The sequence below is a fragment of the Marmota monax genome, unplaced genomic scaffold (genome assembly GCF_021218885.2).
Source record: "Marmota monax isolate L192 unplaced genomic scaffold, Marmota_monax_Labrador192_F-V1.1 WCK01_AAM20220418_F8-fsc00037, whole genome shotgun sequence".
Lineage (NCBI taxonomy): Eukaryota > Metazoa > Chordata > Mammalia > Rodentia > Sciuridae > Marmota > Marmota monax.
The window spans coordinates 1,863,655-1,883,961 of record NW_026693245.1 but is presented as its reverse complement, the minus strand read 5'-3'; the positions used below and the strand labels follow the sequence as shown (position 1 = coordinate 1,883,961).

General features: G+C 39.0%; 1 protein-coding gene across 1 annotated transcript; it reads right to left on the bottom strand.

The window, feature by feature from the left end:
* Nucleotides 1-3,469: 3,469 nt before the first annotated feature.
* Znf622 (zinc finger protein 622) lies at nucleotides 3,470-19,091 on the bottom strand. The gene is made up of 6 exons (XM_046456397.2): nucleotides 18,318-19,091; nucleotides 16,796-17,056; nucleotides 16,393-16,555; nucleotides 12,245-12,357; nucleotides 4,894-5,037; nucleotides 3,470-3,736 (listed from the first exon to the last, which is right to left on the bottom strand). Exons 1-6 carry the CDS (start codon nucleotides 18,940-18,942, stop codon nucleotides 3,609-3,611), a joined length of 1,434 nt encoding a protein of 477 aa, XP_046312353.1. The 5' UTR covers nucleotides 18,943-19,091; the 3' UTR covers nucleotides 3,470-3,608.
* Between the last annotated feature and the right edge of the window lie 1,216 nt (nucleotides 19,092-20,307).

Genomic DNA, 20,307 nt, shown 5'->3' with positions numbered 1-20,307 from the left:
TCTGTCATAAGGTTGCAGTCAGAAGTAACAGAGAGCTGAAGACTTGACTGGGTTGGTCATGCAAATAGGTGTCCTCAGATGCTGGCATTTGACGCTGTCAACTGGTACTTCAGCTGGGCCTGTCAACCTAAATGTGATCTCTCCATGTGGCCTGGGAGTCCATATGCAGGACCTCCTCAGGGTAGTCAGACTATTCACATGATCCAGAGTCTAAGAAAAGGTGTGAGCTGAATTGCAGTTCCTGACTATCGCTGGAAAACTGGCAGCATTACTTCTGCAGTTTTATTACTTGTGAGAGTAATTAAGGCTAATCCACTACCAAGGGAAGGGGAGGCTGACCCTACCTCTCTAGGGTAGGAGTGTCAAAGAATTAGCAGGCTTATTGTAAAGTTGCCCTATAAGATTAATAAAAATATTTTTAGTCTGTACTGTCTACAAAATAATAATTGAAAATGTTGCCTGAAAAAAATCCCAAATGACTTCCAAGGCACTTACTTCCTAATGTCTCTAAACCCAACCTCACCTAAGAATTTAGCCCATCTTTTTGAGAACAAGGGCACTGGGGAAGGTAACACAATTGCCAATTGCATCTGAAACAAATTTGCATTATACCAATTTACATTAGCAATATCATGGGGTTTTACTTTATTAAATTGTAAGCTAGGCTATTCTAACAGAAACTCAACATGATGGCTTCAATTATTTCACATTAACAATACAATCAACTAAGGCTGGTAGGTAGCTCTACTCCTTGATATAATTTAGCAATCCAGGTCCCTTCCATGCTATTACTTTGCCATCCCCTAAGACACTGACCTTATCTGCAAGGTTAGCACCTCACTTCCAACTTCTGAGACACAGAGGCAGATCTAGAAAAGCAGCTTATCTGAGGGAATCTGCAGTAAATTGCATCCATGATGTTTCTACTCCCAACCATTGGCCCAAATTGAGCCACATGTCCACACCTTGCTGGAGAGGAGCCTAGGAAATATAGTCCCAGGCTGAAAGCCACATTCTCAGGATGGAGACAACAGATTAGGGAAACAATAGTCTGCCCCACAAATGACAAGTAATTATCATTATAATATCCAAACATTTGCAGCATTAACAAGCTAATCGAGATACCTTAACTTCCACCAATTTCATCACCCTAAATTAAGAGGCCAACTGCAAATGAATCTGAACCAAATGACATGTTTTTGAAAGCATTTACAGATTTCTGTAGGACAGCAATTCTCTTGAAAAAAAATAATCCACCCATTTGAGAGTTCACCTGGACTACTGCATATGAATTACTGTGAGTTCCAAATTAATGTCTGATTGTATCTTAACAGATTAGAAATGATAATCAAGGTAGGGGAAAACAGCTTAACAATTAAGAATCCACAGATAATCAAAACTGGTTGAGAGCAAAATGTGTTCACATTAAAGGCAAGGTGATGCTTTCTCTCATGTATTAATGTGAACATTAGATAGTATGTAGATTTATGAGCTTTTTTGCAGATACTGCAAATTTAATGGACTTGAGTGTATTTTTATAGCCCCATCTTCTCCCTTTGAGGGGATGATGCTAAGGACACTGCACAAATGTGTTGCAATGTTAAGATGCTGTACCAGAAATTATCTGGCTACTTTCTGTTGTCTCCTTAAAAATAATTGAACTTTCCTAAGTCGATTTCCTCATTTATAAAACAGTGATACTACCTATACCTCACAGCAGAGAATCATAAAATGTGATTATATTCAGTTAAACACAAATTCATAGCACACAAAGCAGAAAGAATATATCAGTGCCATGTCTAGTCTGAAAATGGGCAGTGAGACCAGCCAGCCAGGCTGCCAGGAGCTTCTCAACATGCACGGAGAGGGAACAAGATTATGTTCTCTCACTTTTGATCCCAGTCTCAATGACTCAAGCTAAAGCCAGACAAACCATCCTGTGAGAGCCATCTGGTCCTAGGAATACTCCCAGGAGGAAAGACATCACACAAGCCAGAAAGGCAAACAAACTGAATTTTATAAATTGTGATGTGAATAAGGTGAGAAAGTAGATTATTTCAAAAACTCAAAATTAGAAAAAATCTGTCTCCCAAAGCCTAGAAGACATGGCTAATAAAACAAATACAGGCAACAGTAGTATCTTAGAGGGCAGAAAATATATTACCCTCCCACTACCCCCACTTAAAACAGCATGTGTATATGAGATACAAGCTATCAGTGCTGGGCTGAAGTGGTAATGTGGAATGGAGATGATTAAGACACTACAGCAGGAGATGACTACAACATGGTAGACACCCATTTTGGAACCCTAGCCAGCAGAAGCAATAAACTAGATATTGCTACTTAACTGAAAAAAATGTTGATTGAAAAATGAAACTGAGAAGAGCAATAACATGGTATCATGTACAACTGGTTGAGTATAAATTAAAACCACACCATATGCAACACACTATACCATTTTCTCAGGCTACAGATTTAAAAGATGTGGGGAAATGTTAGGAAAGAGGATGAAGGACCAATGTGCAAACCAGGGAGCCCTCTATTGTTGGATAATAGTGAACCTGTATATTAAAGAAATAAAATTAATTCGACTCTGCATCCAAAGTTTAAAGGATAGATGAGAGCAAATGAAGACTGGTTAATACATGGTGAGGGCAACTGCATTCCCTGGCCTCCTGAGTACACTTCTCAGAATAGTGTGCTGGCTAGGCCATTGGCCTTATGTGCCACCAATTTCCTCTACAAGGGAGAACTTCAAGCACTAATTCAGTGCTAGGAACTTCGGCAGATTTATTTAGCCATACAATCTGTGAGATGACATACACCTGCATTTTACAGATGTAAAAAATCAAGTCACTTTTCCAAAGTCATCAAGGTATTTCAAAGGCTATAGATTTCACTTTTGGATTCATTTCCAATTTATTAGTGCCTTCCTCTAGGCTACCTAAACTAATCATCTCTTCAGAGAGCTAACCATGAGATAGTCTTTCTAAGATGATATTAATCATTTACCTTTGTTCTTCTCCTAAACTAACCATTCACATAAAGGCAACACTGAAAGTGAAGTCTAAGTGCCCAGCACAATCATTCTTCATGTGTTCACATTTAGAAATAGAAAAACTTAACAATAACCCACTTTACCTCTGCTGGATTTAATCAATGCCAGAGACACACACCTCCACACGAACCACAACATATTCAATGAGTGACAATTTTTCTCCCACAGAAGTCTCATAAAGCCCCCTCAAATATGTCCTAGTGCCCTCATGTCATGAGTTATTTTGAAAGTTAAACGGATTTTGGAGCAGACAAGTCACTCAAGTTTCCCCTATCATGCTGACAGCCAGATATCGCTTGAAAGCTGAGGCAATAATGTGACTGCCACGAAGCAGTGCAGGTATCAGACTGCAGCAGACACACACCATGTAAACTTAAGCTGAAAACACTGTTCACAAATGCCACCTGAAAATCAAGATGAGTCTGCTTTTATTATTAGGTCAGAACAAGTGAAGTAGCAGCAAAAGGGTGTATCCCACAAGCCAGGTTCCACTGGTCCTCAGGCAAGGAGGAAACTCGTGCAGGAGACAATCACTCAATCCAGCAGACTCTCAGAATCTCACTTGGGCCCTAAAGTGCATTTGCTTGGTGGCATTGTTCTTCATTCCTGTCTTCAGCATCCATTTTGATTTCATCCTTTGGACATACTGCATGTCCCGCTCTCGCATAAGAGCTGCTCCTGTGGTTGGAAAGAAGTTTAAAAATGAGCGGAAGCTCAGTTATTTATGGTCAGTGAAAGCCCAATCTTTGTACAGAATGGCAAAGTTAATTTGGGAAGAATGGGCTCTTTTATACTTAAAGAAGAGATGCTATCTTGAGGTTTCCCACCAATGAGCCTAGAGGGTAAATGTGTATCCCAGCCACAGATCAGAACTTTTGTAAATACACATTTCTCTGTATTAGCTTCTTTACTTTTTATAATCTTGAAAGGATTATAGGCTCCACTGATCTAAGAGGACAAGGTGGGAGCTATAAATTGAGTCAGACAATAATTCTTTTTTTGCTAGATTCAAGTGGCCTCATGGCTCACAAGCAGCCATGATGAAGGTAACAGGTGCATATAAACAGAGGGTTTAAAATGGATCTTAGGCACCAGCGCTTTCTAAGTCATCAGGAGGCAGTTCTCCCCCTGCCCTCTCCACGTGCCTGTGGCTGGACCGTTTTCCCTGAAGATGTACAGATAAGCAGTCCACACATCAGAGTAGATTTAAATAGCATCATATTGATGAAGATTCAAAGCTTAATAACTTCAGTGGCCAGCTTTACTATCTGAATATTCTAAGTTTTCTATGGAAAGATCATAAGAAGAGGACTGAGAGCCAACCTTACTATTTGCACACCCTGTATCACACATGCATTATGAAGGTCAATCCTCTCAACTCAAAAAGGTAGGTCCTTCCCTTAACATCCTAATTGTATAAACAAGGAAAAAGAAGCGTAATTAAATTACTCATGTTCATCACATAAGAACTTGTAAGTACATCATATAAGTCATGGTCAACTCCACAGCCTAAACTATTTATAACCACCAAGTTATTTATAACTCAATTCTTCTGTGTAGCCTCCAGGATAATTTCAGCCTGGGATGATTACTAAGTAATTCTTTTTCTAAGTATTGTCTGTTGAAAAAGTTAATGGCGTATATAGAGTTATTATACCAGGAATATGAAGTTTTTAAGTCTTGGAGCCTTGGGCTTCACTATAACTAAGTGATAATGAAAACCCTACAACTAAGAAATCAGGCTTGTAATGACAATATAAATAGAAATGATATCACCCAAGCCCCTTCTACAAGTACAGGTTCTTGGGCTGGTCAATAACTGTAAACAGATGTACCTGTGCTGCCAGTCCACCCTAGGGCTCGGTACTGTTGGAGTACTCTGCCCACAGCCTTCTGATTTTTAGCAACTGCCACAGCTCTTGACAAGCCAAATCGCTGTTTGTAGTATCTCATCAAGGAGCGATGACCAACTCTGGCACCTGTTTTTCAAAAGAATGATATTTTTTTATTTTTTACTTATGGTTATACTTTTAAAAATTTTTAATTTGTTCTTTTTAATTATACATGATGGTAGAATGTACTTTGACATATGATACATACATGGAGTACAATTTCCCATTTTTGTGGTTATACATGATGTGGAGTTACACTGGTTGTATACTCATATATGAACATAGGAAAATTATGTCCAATTCATTCTACTATCTTTCCCATTCCCATGCCCACTCCCTTCCCCAAGTCCATTCCAGTAAAACTCCACCCTTCCACACCTATTGTGAATCAGCATTCAAATATCAGAGAAAACACTGGGATTGGGTTATTTCACTTAGCATGATAGTCTTCAGTTCCTGCCGTTTGCCTGCAAATGCCATGATTTCATTCTTCTTTATGGCTGAGTAATATTCCATAGTGTATATGCATCACATTTTCTTTGTCTATTCATCTTTTGAAGATCACCTACATTGGTTCTATAGTTTAGCTACTATGAATTGAGCTGCTATAAACATTGATGTGGCTGTGTCACTACAGTATGCTGATTTTAAGTCCTTTGGGTATATGCCAAGGAGTGGGAATAATTGGGTCAAATGGTGATTTCATTCCAAGTTTTCTGAGGAATCTCCATACTGCTTTCCAGAATGGTTGCATCTCTCTTTCTCTCTCTTTTTTAAAATAGGGATAGAACCCAGTGGCACTTAACCACTTATCCTCAGTTATTTTTAAAATTATGAGTCAGGGACTCACCAAGATGCTCAGGGCTGGCTTTGAACTTGTGACCCTCCTGCTTCAGCCTTCTGAGTTACTGGGATTATAGCATGCACCACTATACCCAACAAAGAGCAATATTTAAACAGAGTTGGATAGTTTTTTTTCAAGGTAGAATTATAAAGCAAGGGCTTTCCCAAATCAATCCTTAAGATCTAGCTGGAAAATGGATATGTCAGAAGAAACAGTGTTCTAGCTACTAAATAAAGACAAAGCAGAGGAAACAAAGACAGAATGGGCTGGGCACAGTGGCACATGCCTGTAATCCCAGCAGCTCTGGAGGCTGAGACAAGAGGATTCCGAGTTCAAAGCTACCCTCAGCAAAAGCAAGGTGACAAGCAACTCAGTAAGACACTGTTTTCAAATAAAATACAAAATAGGGCTGAGGATGTGGCTCAGTGGTTGAGTGCCCCTGAGTTCAATCCCTGGTACAAAACAAAGAGAGAATGGTAAATCACTTTTCAGCAAAATTTCAGAATCTTGTACTTACAATATGCCTCCCAAGAACTCCCCATAGCAACTCCTACTAAAACAGATAAAAGGGCCCTAGAAAATAAGGACTTTTTAGCCTTTTTTTTTTTTTTTTTTTTTTAATACGAAGATTAAACAGAGAACAATCCTGATAGTTAGACCTAAGAACCACAGTCAGGGTCCACAATAGAAATCTACCTTTCCCTTACCTAAATTCTCCATTGCATTCTCCAACAGAGGTAATTTTATCCCACAGGGAACATTTGGCTCTGACTGGAAACATCTTGGGTTGTTACAACTAGAGGCATGCTACTGGCATCTAGTGGGCAGATATCAGAAATACTTCCTAAACTTTTAAACACACAGGATATCACCTGGCAATAAGTATTATTAGACCCAACTATCAATAGTACCAGGGCTTAAAATCCTATTACTTCCTAAATGATAAAAAACATTTGGTGAATCAGTTAGTGAACTAGAATTTTAAAAGATGATTAAGTTGAATTCTCTCTACAGAGAATTTTTAATTACTTAGAAAAAACTGATAAAATTCTGTGGGTCAATCAAGCTTTCAGAAACTAATTTCTAACTTTCAACAAATTTTGATGTCATTACAATATAAAATTGTATATATAAGCCCCTCAGCAATTATAACACAGTGTGGAGGGAAAATACTATATTTCAAACGAGAACTGTTCCAGGGGCTGGGGTTGTGGCTCAGAGGTAGATCGCTCGCCTAGCAGATACAAGGCACTGGGTTCAATCCTCAACACCACATAAAAATAAATAAATAAAACAAAGGTATTGTGTCCAACTACAACTAAAAAGATTTTAAAAAAGAAAATGGAACAAATTTATTGACCACCAAAAGCTTTGGAATTTCTGTAGCTAGTCTAATAAAAAACTGAAGAAAAGATATTTACCAGAGGAACAATCCAAGATTCCTATTAAGAGGATGTTATAGCTGATGTAATAATCAAGGAGTCACCAGAGGACCAAATCCAACCAACCACGAAATAAATAAATAAACAAACAAACAAATAAATAAATAAAGCTAAAGTAGAGATTTGTGTATAGTTTCTAAAAAAGTTTTATATTTGTGTATGTAAAACTATTTCTTTCAGAATCTTTTTATTAGAAAGACCATGAATGGGATACTAAATGTAGAAGATTGTATGTGTACAAGCTTGTATTTGTTTTTGGGATCTAGACCTTTAATTCACATTAAAAAAATGTTGTCAGGTTATTTTAAATCCCTATACCTGGCAAGACACTGGAAAATGACTGCCTTGCAACACAGACATGGAAAAGTACTTACTTGTTTTTGGTTTTATGATCATACTCAAAGAGATGACAAAAAGAACCTTCCATCTCAAAGACCTAGTCTTTGCCAATAGGAATGAAACTATTTCCCTTGAACTTGACTGTTCAGGCAGCACAAGAGTTAACAAACCTCCAAAATAACAAGAAATAAGTGAGATGTATCTGATGGAAAGAGACTCAAGCTAAAGTGGAAGCCTAACAGAAAAATCCCAGCATCATTCACTGTAATTTTCTATTTGCAATATTAGGTCAGGGTGCTCTAGTTCCAGGTTTGCATGATGATTATTCCTAAACCATTATATGATAATGCTGGTTTATATTTTTATACACCATTTGGAAATACATTCTACAGTTTCCAATAGTTGGCAGGAGAGAAGTAAAAACACAGTGTTTAGAGTTACTGATGTGTTGGTGGCAATGAGCACAGGACATTAGCACCAAGTATACTATGCTAAGAACAGCTCAACGTGAAAGCCTTCATCATGGAAAAGTATCCTTAGGGACCGTGTGACTGTCCAATTAACAACAGATAGGTTTTGTCTGATTTATGGTGAGGCATACAACCTGTCCATTTAAATTTCATGTACATTACAAAACTATCCGCTCCTTCTTAACAGCCATGCAATTGACAAGAACAGATACTGTAAAAGAAAACATCCCCATCTCTAGTTTTGATGATTAATAAGGCGACTAATTATGTATTTCTTATGGATTCAACAACAGTTTCATGTAGCTAGTCAGCAGCTAGAGGAATGTGTCTTTCACTCCAGCTTCCTCTAAGTGAACTGAGGAGCAAACAAAGAAATTCAAGGAACCCTGCCAGACCACAATCTGCAAAAGACATGCTAATAGTGCCCTCTACTGGATAATTTTGTCACTGGCTCTGGGATCATCAGCTTGCATTTTACGGAGAACAATCTTGAGTAACTAGATTTAAAATAATTTCCAAATTAGCTTTAAGCTAACTAACATCCATACTAACCCAGTCATATAGATGAGCATATCTGAAGAAGTTTCTGAAAGGTTATGTTCTTCAAAGAGATAAATAGGTAATTAAACAATGATGCTGCTACATTTTTACAATTTTTTTTTAGAGTGTTCCTATTTTCTTGAGCCATTTAGACCCCTCCCTTTTAAACCAATATCGTGGCACAAGAACAAACCAATGGACTGTCAGGTATCACTACAAACATGACTGACAAAAGCATGACTGGCTTTTAAAATCTGAGATGATAAAGTACAGGCAACACTAAAAGCACTATGTCAGTCCAGATGGAGAAAATTTCAGAATACAATGTTTTTTGATTTGTTGCCATTTAGACAAAACCATTATTTGTGATGAGTAGTGATTTGTATTTGCATATTCTTATTAATGGCCCCGAATCTTCTCCAGGTCACAAAACTACAATCTTTCTCAAGAAAAACACATACTCCCTCCCACACACCAAAAAAAGGGCACAGTCTAGTTAAGACTACTTGGAGTAGACAGTTTCTGGTTGTTGGCTAGGTCTTTCCTGAGCTAGTTTGCCTAAAAGTACAGTATTTTGCAATACTAGACTACCAAACCAGTTACCTCACTGCTTCTCGGACTACATATAAGAGCAATCTGAGATTCCAAGCAAGCCAATAATTACAAAGAAATAAAGTCAATGTTATCACAGATATACAAGCATCCTGGGAATAGAGGAGACTTCTGTCACCCAATTACTGAGACTATTATCCAGTACCTTAAAATAATATGAATCAACTACTGGGCCCATATTTGTGAGTAAGGAAAAAAGGCTTTAAAACCAAGAGAAAATGGACTTTCCGGCTAATCTCAGGTCACTTTCTTCTTTGACTATATTACACACAGGCAAAGCAATCTTCTCCAAAGACTTAGGGGGTAATGAAGACAAATAAGATTCTAAGCCCCCGTAAACTCCCTCTGCTTGCCTTTTCCTTTATTGTCATAGGCTCCAGGGAATCAACCTTGCTTTACTTTTAAAAATATCACCTCTACCCTTTCAGTCAACAAATATTTATCTGTCTTTTATGTGTCTGAGACCCTGTACTGAGATGAAAAGATGAAAGAAAATAATCTGTTCTCCAAAGTGATTGGGGGTTAGAGAAAATAACTTCCAAGGTTCTATAGCACAGCAGGGTAACTATGGTTGACAACAATTGAGTATTTCAAAATAGCCAATAGGATTTTGAATCCTCCCAGCACAAAGAAATGGTATTTTGTCTGAGGTAACAGATATGCCAATTATCCCCTTTACACATTGTATACATGTAAAATGTCTCACTGTCTTCTATAAACATGTACAATTAGTCTCTGTCCGTTTAAAAAAAATACACACATATACATTTTTTAAAAGTAACCTGGGAAGACAGGCAAGCAAACCAATAATTACAAGGGAGTAAAGTCAATGTTATCACAGATATACAAGCATCCTGGGAACAAAGGAGATTTCTGTCACTCAATAAAGTGACAGTAGAGGGGTTGGGGAAGGCTTTCCAGGGAGCGGGGTGAACCCAAAGAAGATGAGTCTTAGAGGAGGAGTGGGAATACAATAGAGGCACCACCATGCAAAGATCCAGAGGAGCAAACAAATTGTAAGTGGGCATATAGAGGAAGAGCACAAGACACCTGAAGGACCAGAAGCTAGAGAAACTCGGGCAAAGGCTCCACCAGAGGAATTCCAGAAGGTAAAGTATACTGAAGTTTTAGAAAGAATGTTCTGGTATGCATGTGGAAAACAGATTACAGAAGGCCAGACAGGAAGTTATAATAGTGTCACAAAGAGATAAAAAGAAAAAAATTTTAAAAAGTATTCAAAAGATATTTAGGAGTTGCCAAATCACCTGAATGTGGGAGAAAAAGAGTATCCTAAAATGATAGATTAGCCAAAGCCAAAAATGGCTAAGAAAACTCAATCACCCTAGGACATCGTGTTTTCTATATAGCTGAGGAGTTTCCATTTTTTTCAAGTTTCAAAAATTTAAAGTCCAGATGAAAACTTCTTTCAAATATGCTACATTTCTTATATATGACATGCTCACTGTGATGTATATTTTTTGCAATATAGTGTGCTAAAGTAGATGAAAAATAAAGTGAACAGTATAGTGATTCTACAACACGTCAGATACTGCTTTATAAGGATGTCTTTCTCAACTTATTTAAGGTCTGCCGTTATCATATCCTACAGTTAAGTGGAAGCTAAAAAGACACAAAGCCAAAGAGTCATGAAAAATAAATTATTAAACATAATCAATCCTTGGTATCTGGGAGGGACTGATTCCAGAATCCTACCTTCAAATACTAGACTCCAGGGATATCAGTCCCTTATATAAAATGGTACAGTACTTCCATACAACCAATACTTTAAATCATCTCTAGATTAATTTTAATACCCAAGAGGGTAAATGCTACATAAATAATTGTTATGCCATGTTGTTTAAGGAATAATGACAAGAAAAAAGCCTACACATGTTCACTACAGACAAAATTTTCTCCTCAGATATTTTTACTTCTTGGTTGACTGCAGATGCAAAAACCATTGATATAGAGAACTGACTATATTTCTTATATTCTGTATTGGTAATATATTATATACATAATATATTGCAATTAACTTCCGTATCACTATAGGAAGAATTGTATCTTCAAGACACATTCTGCCTGCCCTTTCTTTCTATTGTCACATCCTAAAGTTGCCCTTAGCCTTCAAAAGTTATGGTTCTGAATTAAGATGGCTGTCTGTACCAACACAGAAATTTTGCATATGGAAAGCAATACTACAGGGTTGCTTCTTCATCAGACACCTCCACTGGCAATGTGTTGCTCCCACCCCCACCATTACTACATTCGCCAGTTAATATAGGAAAGTCAGAAATAGGCTTCACTAACTAGGTGTGTGGTTTGGGGTAAATTACTCAACCTCTCTAAGTTCCTTGAAGACTTATTGTAAAGCCTGAACATACTAATAACTGCACAGTAAATATCAGGAATTATGAGGATCTTATCATTTCTACTATTTCCTTTCCTTTTACCTCTGTGTATGCCCTCTGTAGCTTCCCCACAACACTTCCTTCTTTCCACACAATAAACAACAGTTGACACCTCTCATATTTGTAGTTACTCTTCATCTTCTCATATCTAGGATGAATTTCCACCCTGAATCCTATTTCCCAGAGAAGGCAGAATTGAAATTCCAAGCCTGCCCTACAACCAGAATACAGAAAGGCAACACAGGGAATATCAGTCAGACACATACTTGCCAAGACTACCATTTGGAAGTCTGAGTAACATAAAGACACAGTAATCAGTTCAAAGAATTAGAGTAAAAGCAATATTAGCGATAACAACAAAAGATGAACAGAATAAAAAGTGTCCACATATTTTTTAAAACCCAAAAGAAAAAAAAAAGAAATGCCTAATCAAAATGTTCTGAGCCATAAAAGAAATGAGCAAAAACACTGGCCCAGTTAAAACAAAAGAACCAACTTAGAGCTAGGCAGCAACCTTCTGAATTCATATGTACATGAGAATGCAAACATACACTTGAATTTATGTTCTGTTTTCTTCAGCTATGCCTCTTTCACAATCCACTGGCAGCAAGTCACTTATTTTTGACAAACACTTACCAGAAGGCAGAATCAGCTCCATAGTTTCATCGTCATATTCCAAGTTCTTTTCTGAGGGTAACTCCTCAGCCTCATTGGGGTCCTCCCCTTCCATGTGATCTGGGTAGCTGCTCCTATTAACAGCGAACAGGTGTTAATAAACAGATTACCTCAATTAAAAATAAAAATGGTATTTGCAAATGTGGTCAACCTGCTAGCTATTTAAAAAACAGCTGCATGAACTGCCAGCTGAAAGGTTTTAGGGGGAAAAACAACTTGTTAGCATTTTTCAGTAGAAGTGAGCAAATGTCCTAACAGGAGAATTTTTCCTCTTATTTGTTTCTCCTTCAGAAGGTTACCAAGTAAGTGCTAAGGAAGAGGATAATACAGACTGGACATGGAGCTCTAGTCAATTTAACCACTGTAAAAACAAATTCTAGAACTGTGCTATCCAACAGAACTGTAATGTCAGAAATGTTCTATATGTGTGCGTCCTACGCAGTAGCTCTAGACGTGTGGGTTTCAAAGCACTGAAATTTAAAATGGGGTACTGTGACTGAAGAATAGATTTTTTAAATTTTTAATTTATATTCTTTAAAGTTTTTTTTAAAGATAGACACAATATCTTCTATTTATTTTTATGTGGTGCCGAGGATAGAACCCAGCACCCCACAGGTGCGAGGCAAGCGCTCTACCACTGAGCTATAACCTCAACCCTAATTTATAATTTTAATTGATTTAAATAGCCACAAGGGAACACTTAGTAATTACTGTATTGACAGTACAATTCTGGAAGAATCTCTACATTCCTAAAAATTATCATAAATTCATATTTACACATGTACATGGAAAACTCACATTAAAATATTAATAGACAGCCCAATAAAAAATGAACAAAAGATTTAATCAGACACTTCACAAAAAGATCTCCAAACAGCCAATAAATAAATAAATAAAAACATTCTCAATTACATGTTTCATAATAAGGAAGAATTAAAATGACTACATAACTGCCAAGGGGCTAAAATAAAAAATTCTCCCTCACCAAAAGTGGAAGTACAGATAACCACTTTGGAAGACAATTTGACATCATCTTCTAAAATTAAACATAAGTATATCCTCTGGCCAGACTCCTAAATATATATCAACATATAATATGTATACTTTTGCCAAAAGACATATACCAGAATTATGCAGGGGCATTACTGATGATCGCTCCAAACTAGAAACCACTTGAATGTGCACCAGCAGTAGGTGAGGTACCGTGATGCATTCAACAGAATACTCTACAACAATTAGAACCAATAATCTACAACTGTATAAGTTAGTATGGGTGTAAGGAAGAAGGTGACCCAAAAGAGTATATTCTTTCATTTATGTAAGTACAAAAACAAGCAAAATCAACTACTCAGTTCTTTGTCAGAACAGTGGTTATTCTTCAAGACTGGAGGGATACTTCCTGAAAATACACACAAGGGAAACGACAGAGTATCATTAGTGTTCTGTTTCTTGATCTGGATGCTCACTATATACAATTTCACCAAAGTGAATTATGATCTCATCTGTACACACCTTAATGCACCTTCTATGTGTTTATTCTTCAATAAAAAATTTCAAGTCCAAAATAAGTTAACATTGGTTATATTTAGAGGAAGGGAGAATTATAGGCAACTGGTCATTTTTTATCTGAGTGAATCCACATAAAGAGCTTATTAAACAGTGTCAGGCAGGCAGTAAGTACTCAGTGCTGGCTTTGCATGTAAGGCTTTCTATTTACCAAGTTTTCTTTACTGAGCACAATCAACTTTTGGTTTTTTTTTAATGTAAATAAGCCACTTAATATTCATTTTTATAAAGGCTCACACCATTTCTCATTTTTAGGAATTCACACAATAAACTCTGTACAGATTCAAAAAAGCATTATTTGAATTAAAGAAAATTCACTTCTTGAACCATTTACATCAGTTATTAATTTTAATACAAATAGTCCACACAACAACCAGTAAGCAACACAACAACAAAAGCCTTTACTTTTTTTGAAGCTTAGATTCTAGAAGGAGAGAAACAATAAACAAATAATATGCAAAATGGCAGCAAAACTATTAAGAAAAATAAAGAGGATTAAAAAATATCAGGTAGGTGTTGTGATTTTATGAAAGGTGGTCATAGAAGGCCACCCTGAAAAGGTGGAATTTATGCCAAACCCTGCAGAAGTGAATGAACAAGTCATATGAATATTTCAGCAAAGGTTATAGGCAAAGACAACAGAAAGTACAAAGGAACTGAGAAACATAATTTTTGTTTTTAGAATAGCTAGGAATAGGGCTGGGTTGTGGCTCAGTGGTAGAGCACTCACCTAGCATGTGTGAGGAAGTGGGTTTGAGCCTCAGCATCACATAAAAATAAATCAACAAAACAAAAGTATTGTGTCCATCAACAACTGAAAAAAAAAAAAAAAAGAAGAAGAAGAAGAATAGCTAGGAATGGAACAAGCAAGAAACAGAAAACACCAAAGTGATAAGGACAGCCAAACCACAAAAGGTTGTGTAGACCATTAAACTTTAGCTTTTGCTTTGAGTAAGACAGGAAGCCCTTGGAAGATTTTGAGGGGAATTTGATTTGACTTATACTTTAAGAGAATCCCTGTGGCTAGCTCTGAGAATAGAATGTAAGGGATGGTAAAAATGAAAGTTAGGAGACAAGCAGGCAGGGAAGTACTGCAGCAAATTCAGTGAAACCTAAGGGGGATGTGGATCCAGGTTGCAGCAGCGTAGGAAGTAAGAAGTAGTTAGATTCTGAAGGTGTGCGGGGCAGGAATGGTAAAGGAGTTAATGTAAGCATGAAATAAAACAGAAAGATGATGGCAAACTTTTTGGCTTAAGTAACTAAAAAGGACAGAGCTGTCATTTACTTAAGGAAGATCAAGTTAGCAAGCACAGCAGGAGTTTGATTTTGAATAAAGTGGAAACATCAAGGAGGGCTGGATACATAAACCTGGAGCTGAAGTGAATGCTCTAGTAGAGAGAAAAATTGGGGTGACATGAGCCTACAAGAGGTACTAAAATCTATGAGACTAGGTAGGATCCTGAATATATAAGAAGGCATGGATAGGGGGGGCTAGAAAACCAACACTGCAGCATTCTAAGCCAGCTGCTAGCTACAGCCTCTTGACTCAATCATTGGCTTTGAGCACTTTGATTAGAACAACCTAAGTCAAAAGGTAATAAACACTGCTGACAGGAAACCTGAGAGGGAGAAATACTGTCTCTTGTCTGTAAGAGGATGCTCTCCACTTTTAGCAGATATTCTGTCTTCTTGTCTGCCACCACCTCTAACCCCCTACTTATGCCCACAACTACAAAGTCCTCAATTGCAAAAGGACACATCAGGGAGAAAACATGAAGTTTAACAGAAGACGACTTTTCTGAGCTCCTGTATCACTTCAGCTATGAATGGTTGGTATGATGATTATATATGCCTGCTTCTCTCCTTTACTACATTGGAGGAATTCTGACAATAAAATCTTAGTTTTTCATGAGCACCTAACATCCATTTGTTGCATGATGTAAGAACTACTTGAGATTTCAGTTAGGGTTAAACCATCAATGGGATAATCTCACCACCAAATACCATGATCTAGTATTATGATCATCCTAGTTTAGCAACCATCTCAACTCCTTTAGGAGACAGCTTGATTCAAGGTCCCTCGAGGAATGAAACCTAATTTCTTCACCTCTGTTCACAAGGTAATTGGCAAAACTGAACTCCTGATCATTTAACTACAAAGAACAAAAACAAGTGAGACAAACTACAGTTTGTGCCTGAAATATTAATCTTCTCTTTCCTAAATGTGCTAAACTGAGTTTCTTAACCTATACAGAGGTGCTACAAGAGTTATTATGAATATACATATATATAATGAATATATTGAGCGGTGCTGCATCCCAGCAGCTCAGGAAGCTGAGGCAGGAGAATCACAAAGTCAAAGCCAGCCTCAGCAATTCAGCAAGGCCCTAAGCAACTTAAAGAGCCCCCGTTTCTAAATAAAATAGAAAGAGGGCTGAGAGGTTAAGCACCACTGGGTTCCATCCCTGGTGCTGGGGGTGGGGGAAGAATATATTGTTGAATACCACCTCAATTCACTTCACATTATGAACTCCTAGACTTACCTAAAATCATAGAAGTCTGCAAATTCCAAAGCAGCATCACCATCTGTGAAAAGCTTACAGTGGCTTTTGTCGTTCATATGTGCCTGTACAGCTTCTGTGGAGTAGAAGGATTTCCCTTTCTCATTGCACCACAAGCAAATCTTCCCAACACCAACTTTCTCTCCTGGTTAAATAATTTGAGGAAAAAAAATATGAAAGCAGTTTTTTGCAGCCAGATTAAATCTCAACATTTATTTCCACAACTCAAAAACAAAAACAAAACAAAAAAACCGCATTCATTTCTAATTTTCACTAAATAATTAAATCAAAGATTGATGAGAAACATAAAACTGATATTCCCTTGAGAACTGCCCACCCCAATAACATGGTATTTCCTCATTAAAAGGAAAACTATTATACTTACCTAAATATTTTATCAGACCTTTAAGGTCTGAAAGATACTCTATATCAGGAATAAAAAAGCTGTGGACTTTAGTCATATGAGCCACATTCTTCATGAGGGAACTTGAATGATGGGAACAAAATAAGCAGTCCGTTACTGGGATGGCACCTAGGGGTGGGCTATGCCCAGCTTCTTCCTCATCTGCATCCTGCTCCTCCGTGTCATCCATCACTTCAGTATCCTCACATTCCAATTCTTCATCAGAATCAATATCTTCCCAATCTTCAAGCCAGAGTTTTGATAAACAAAGTTAACTTTAAAGAGTAGTAACCACAATCAAAGACACCACAATGATTCACACAAAGAGGAATACCTATGTTTGGGGAGACAGAATGGCAACTGCATCCCCCTGGAAAAAAAAAAAATCCTTTTTCAAGATCTCAATTTTAACTATTTATTTACCACAGACAAATTTGTATGGGTAAGAAACTTGTTAATCTTGCTTTCCAGTATATGGTAATATCCCTGAATTAGTGTCACACTTCTTTCCTATGTCTGTGGTTTCATTTGGCTGATATTCTTATTCAGTACTATAACAACATCTAGGATTTCACAAGAGTACTACAGTGCCATGCATGTGGTGGTGGTATGGTGGTATTGTGCTACAAATTGCTGCTGTCGTTTGAATGTATGTGCTCTTTCATGTTTAAACTGAATCACCACAGTTACAGTACTAAGAGGTGGAGACTTTATGGATCAGTGTCCTAATAAAGGGGGTGAGGGAAGGAGGAGAGTAGCTTGCTTTTTTTTTTTTTTTTGGCCTTTTGCTCTTTCTGCTATAGGAGGACACAATCCTTATCTTCGGCCTTTTCTATCATTTGAGTAAATCACGAGCAAACTCCCTTATGGAAGGCCCTGCCAATGCCTAGATTTTACACTTCCCAGCCTCCAAAACTATGGGAAAATAAATGATACTGTTTATAAACTTCCATCCAAGTCTCAGGTATTTGCTATGGAGACACAAATGAATTCAGTCACTAAGACATACATTAACAATGTTAACAAGACTAGGCATGAGGGAAGGAGAGACCAAATAGTTCATGAAGCTCAAGCTCCACACCAGTTTTGCTAGTTGATTGGGAGCCCCTCGTTCAGTTCTAATCAACAAATCTAAGTGAAAAACCATTAGAACCATGAAGTCCAATAGAATAATCGATTTTACAGCAGCCAGTGTGACAATAACGTGTCTTTCTATGCGTATGTGAAAAACTTATCCGAAACAGAGAACGAGTCAATTCATCCTACAGATATTTACTAAACATCTATTCCTCTTCCAGGTGAAGTTTTAGGCCCTGGATGTACAGCAGTGAACCAAACAGAGAAAACTCCTTGTGAGGACGCTGGCCACAGAAGGCACTTCAGAAATCTAATGATCATTTTCACACACCCACACACACATATCCACACACCCCTTAAGTATAAACTTGGAAACTTAAGGGAAGCCAACTTCCTCTGGTCCTCCGCCCCCAGACAAGGCCATTACCTTCTCCATCCAGGTCCTCCTCCTCCTCTTCCTCCTCCTCACTCTCTCCGCCCTGCTGCTTGGCCAGTTTCTTCGCCTGCTGTTCAAACCACTGGAGCCGGGGCGGTTTCTCTGCCGGGTCTCGGTCGTGAGTTCCACGTCCACCCGCAGCGACGGCCACCGCACTCCGGAACTCCTCTGTGGACACCTTCTTGGGAGACGTGGACGGCTGGGCCTTGATGGCCTGCTGGATGGCCGCGTTCATGGCGTCCTTGTCCACACTGTCCACGTCTAGCCCCTTCTCCAGGTTCTTCTCGTTCATCATTTCCACTTTCCGATTCACAGCCTGCACCGCCTTCTTCTCCAGCTCCACATGCCGCCTGGACTTGAGGTGATTTTCGTAGGCGTTGAAGGAGGCGAATTTCTTACTGCAGACAGTGCAGTAGGTGGCCGGGCCCTTGCTCTCCTCCTCTGCCACGGCCCGCTGCGCCCGCACTCGCTCCTGGAAGCCTTCGGCGGTGACCGGAGCCATGTTGGCCACTTTTCGCCGCAGGTTGTAGCGGTGCCAGTCCGTTTTGTAGTGGGCCCGCTGCATCTCCGCATCGCGGAACGCCACCCGGCAGGTGATGCAGGTGTATGTCGCCATGGCCAGGCGAGAAACAAGAGGCGACCTAGCCAAGAATCTAACGATTAGCGTTCCGGTCCCACAGTCCGCTAGCGATTAGCTTTACGCAGAGCTAGGAACACAGACTCGGCGCTCCAACTTCCTGCTTCTCACTGAGGGAACTTCCGGTACACGCCGGAAGATATTCACACCTGGAAGGGAAATCCCGCCTCTTGGCCTGGGGCCACGCCCCGGAAGGCGAGGGAAGTTCGTGGCTGACCAGCTCCTGGATCCACTCAGCCAGCCGGAAGGCGGGGTGGGTGTTGATTGTCAGGTACCGCGTCCTCTCTGTTACCTTCCTCCGCGGTTGTGCGGTGATGTGTGACGCGGTCCGGGCGATGGCTATAATAGAGGGTGATGTGGGTGCCCGGGTTTGCTCCCGGTCCTGGGAACCCTCGAGGAAGGTCCGGCCGGCGAACGGTGGTCGGGGGTCCTCGACACCCGCTTGCTTTGCCCACGAGCCGGGTGAATGCAGGTGGCGAAAGCGGGAAACGCCCTCTGGGACCTTCGCACCCCAGCCGGTCCCGCTGGACTGATTCACCAAGTGACCCGAGAGTTCAGCCCCGAGCCTCGTCTTAGGGCGAGGGAAGAGCGCAGGCGAAGCTCTTAAATGAATAAACGTTTTCCTGCGAGGTGCCCAAAGCACAGCCAAACCACTGTCCAATGGAAATATAATCCAAGCCACATCTGTAATGTTAAATCTGTGTCCGTATTATTAAAAAAAGTAAAAATGGGTGAAATCGCTGTTAGTGATATAGTTTGTTCTTAAGTTTTCAGTAGAAAATATTTTAAAAGATAATTTACGTTCTTTTCTTGGTATTAAATCTTGGAAATCTTGTATCTTGCAACCATAGCTCATCTCTAGACTAGCCCCATTCCATGTGGTCAGTTGCTTATGTACCTTCACATATATATATGCACGGTTTTATAGGAAAACATGAACTTTAAAAACTTGGGGAAGTTCATAGGTTTATCTACACAGTTGAGTAGAACCAGAGTCAGATTTTTTTCAGAATCCAAGCTGCCAATAGCACCAAGAGAAGACACGTTGTTAAAATATAGGCCAGATTGTGGAGCTCTTTGCTCAAAATCCTTCAAACACCTACCTTTGTGTTCTAGGTCCTACAAGATCTGCTACCAGGAGGACCCCTACTTCTGATCTATTCAACCTTCTCTACCTTGCTCAACCTACTTTGGTCACAGTGACACTTGATGTTATTCTAACAAGCTAAGCAAGTGTCTTTTGTTGGTATTGTTCTAGAACTCCTGTTATTCTGCTCTGATCTTCTTGCTCACATTATAAATCTTGAAATAGACTTTCTCTGAAATTAGGGCAACCTCCTGTTA

Excerpts from the sequence above, each read along its gene's own strand:
- Znf622 (XM_046456397.2), bottom strand. The coding sequence starts at position 18,942 with ATGGCGACATACACCTGCATCACCTGCCGGGTGGCGTTCCGCGATGCG. Across the intron at positions 12,358-16,392 it reads GCAGACTTCTATGATTTTAG|GAGCAGCTACCCAGATCACA; the intron begins GTAAGTCTAGGA and ends CGCTGTTAATAG. Across the intron at positions 3,737-4,893 it reads AGGGTGGACTGGCAGCACAG|GAGCAGCTCTTATGCGAGAG; the intron begins GTACATCTGTTT and ends TTCCAACCACAG.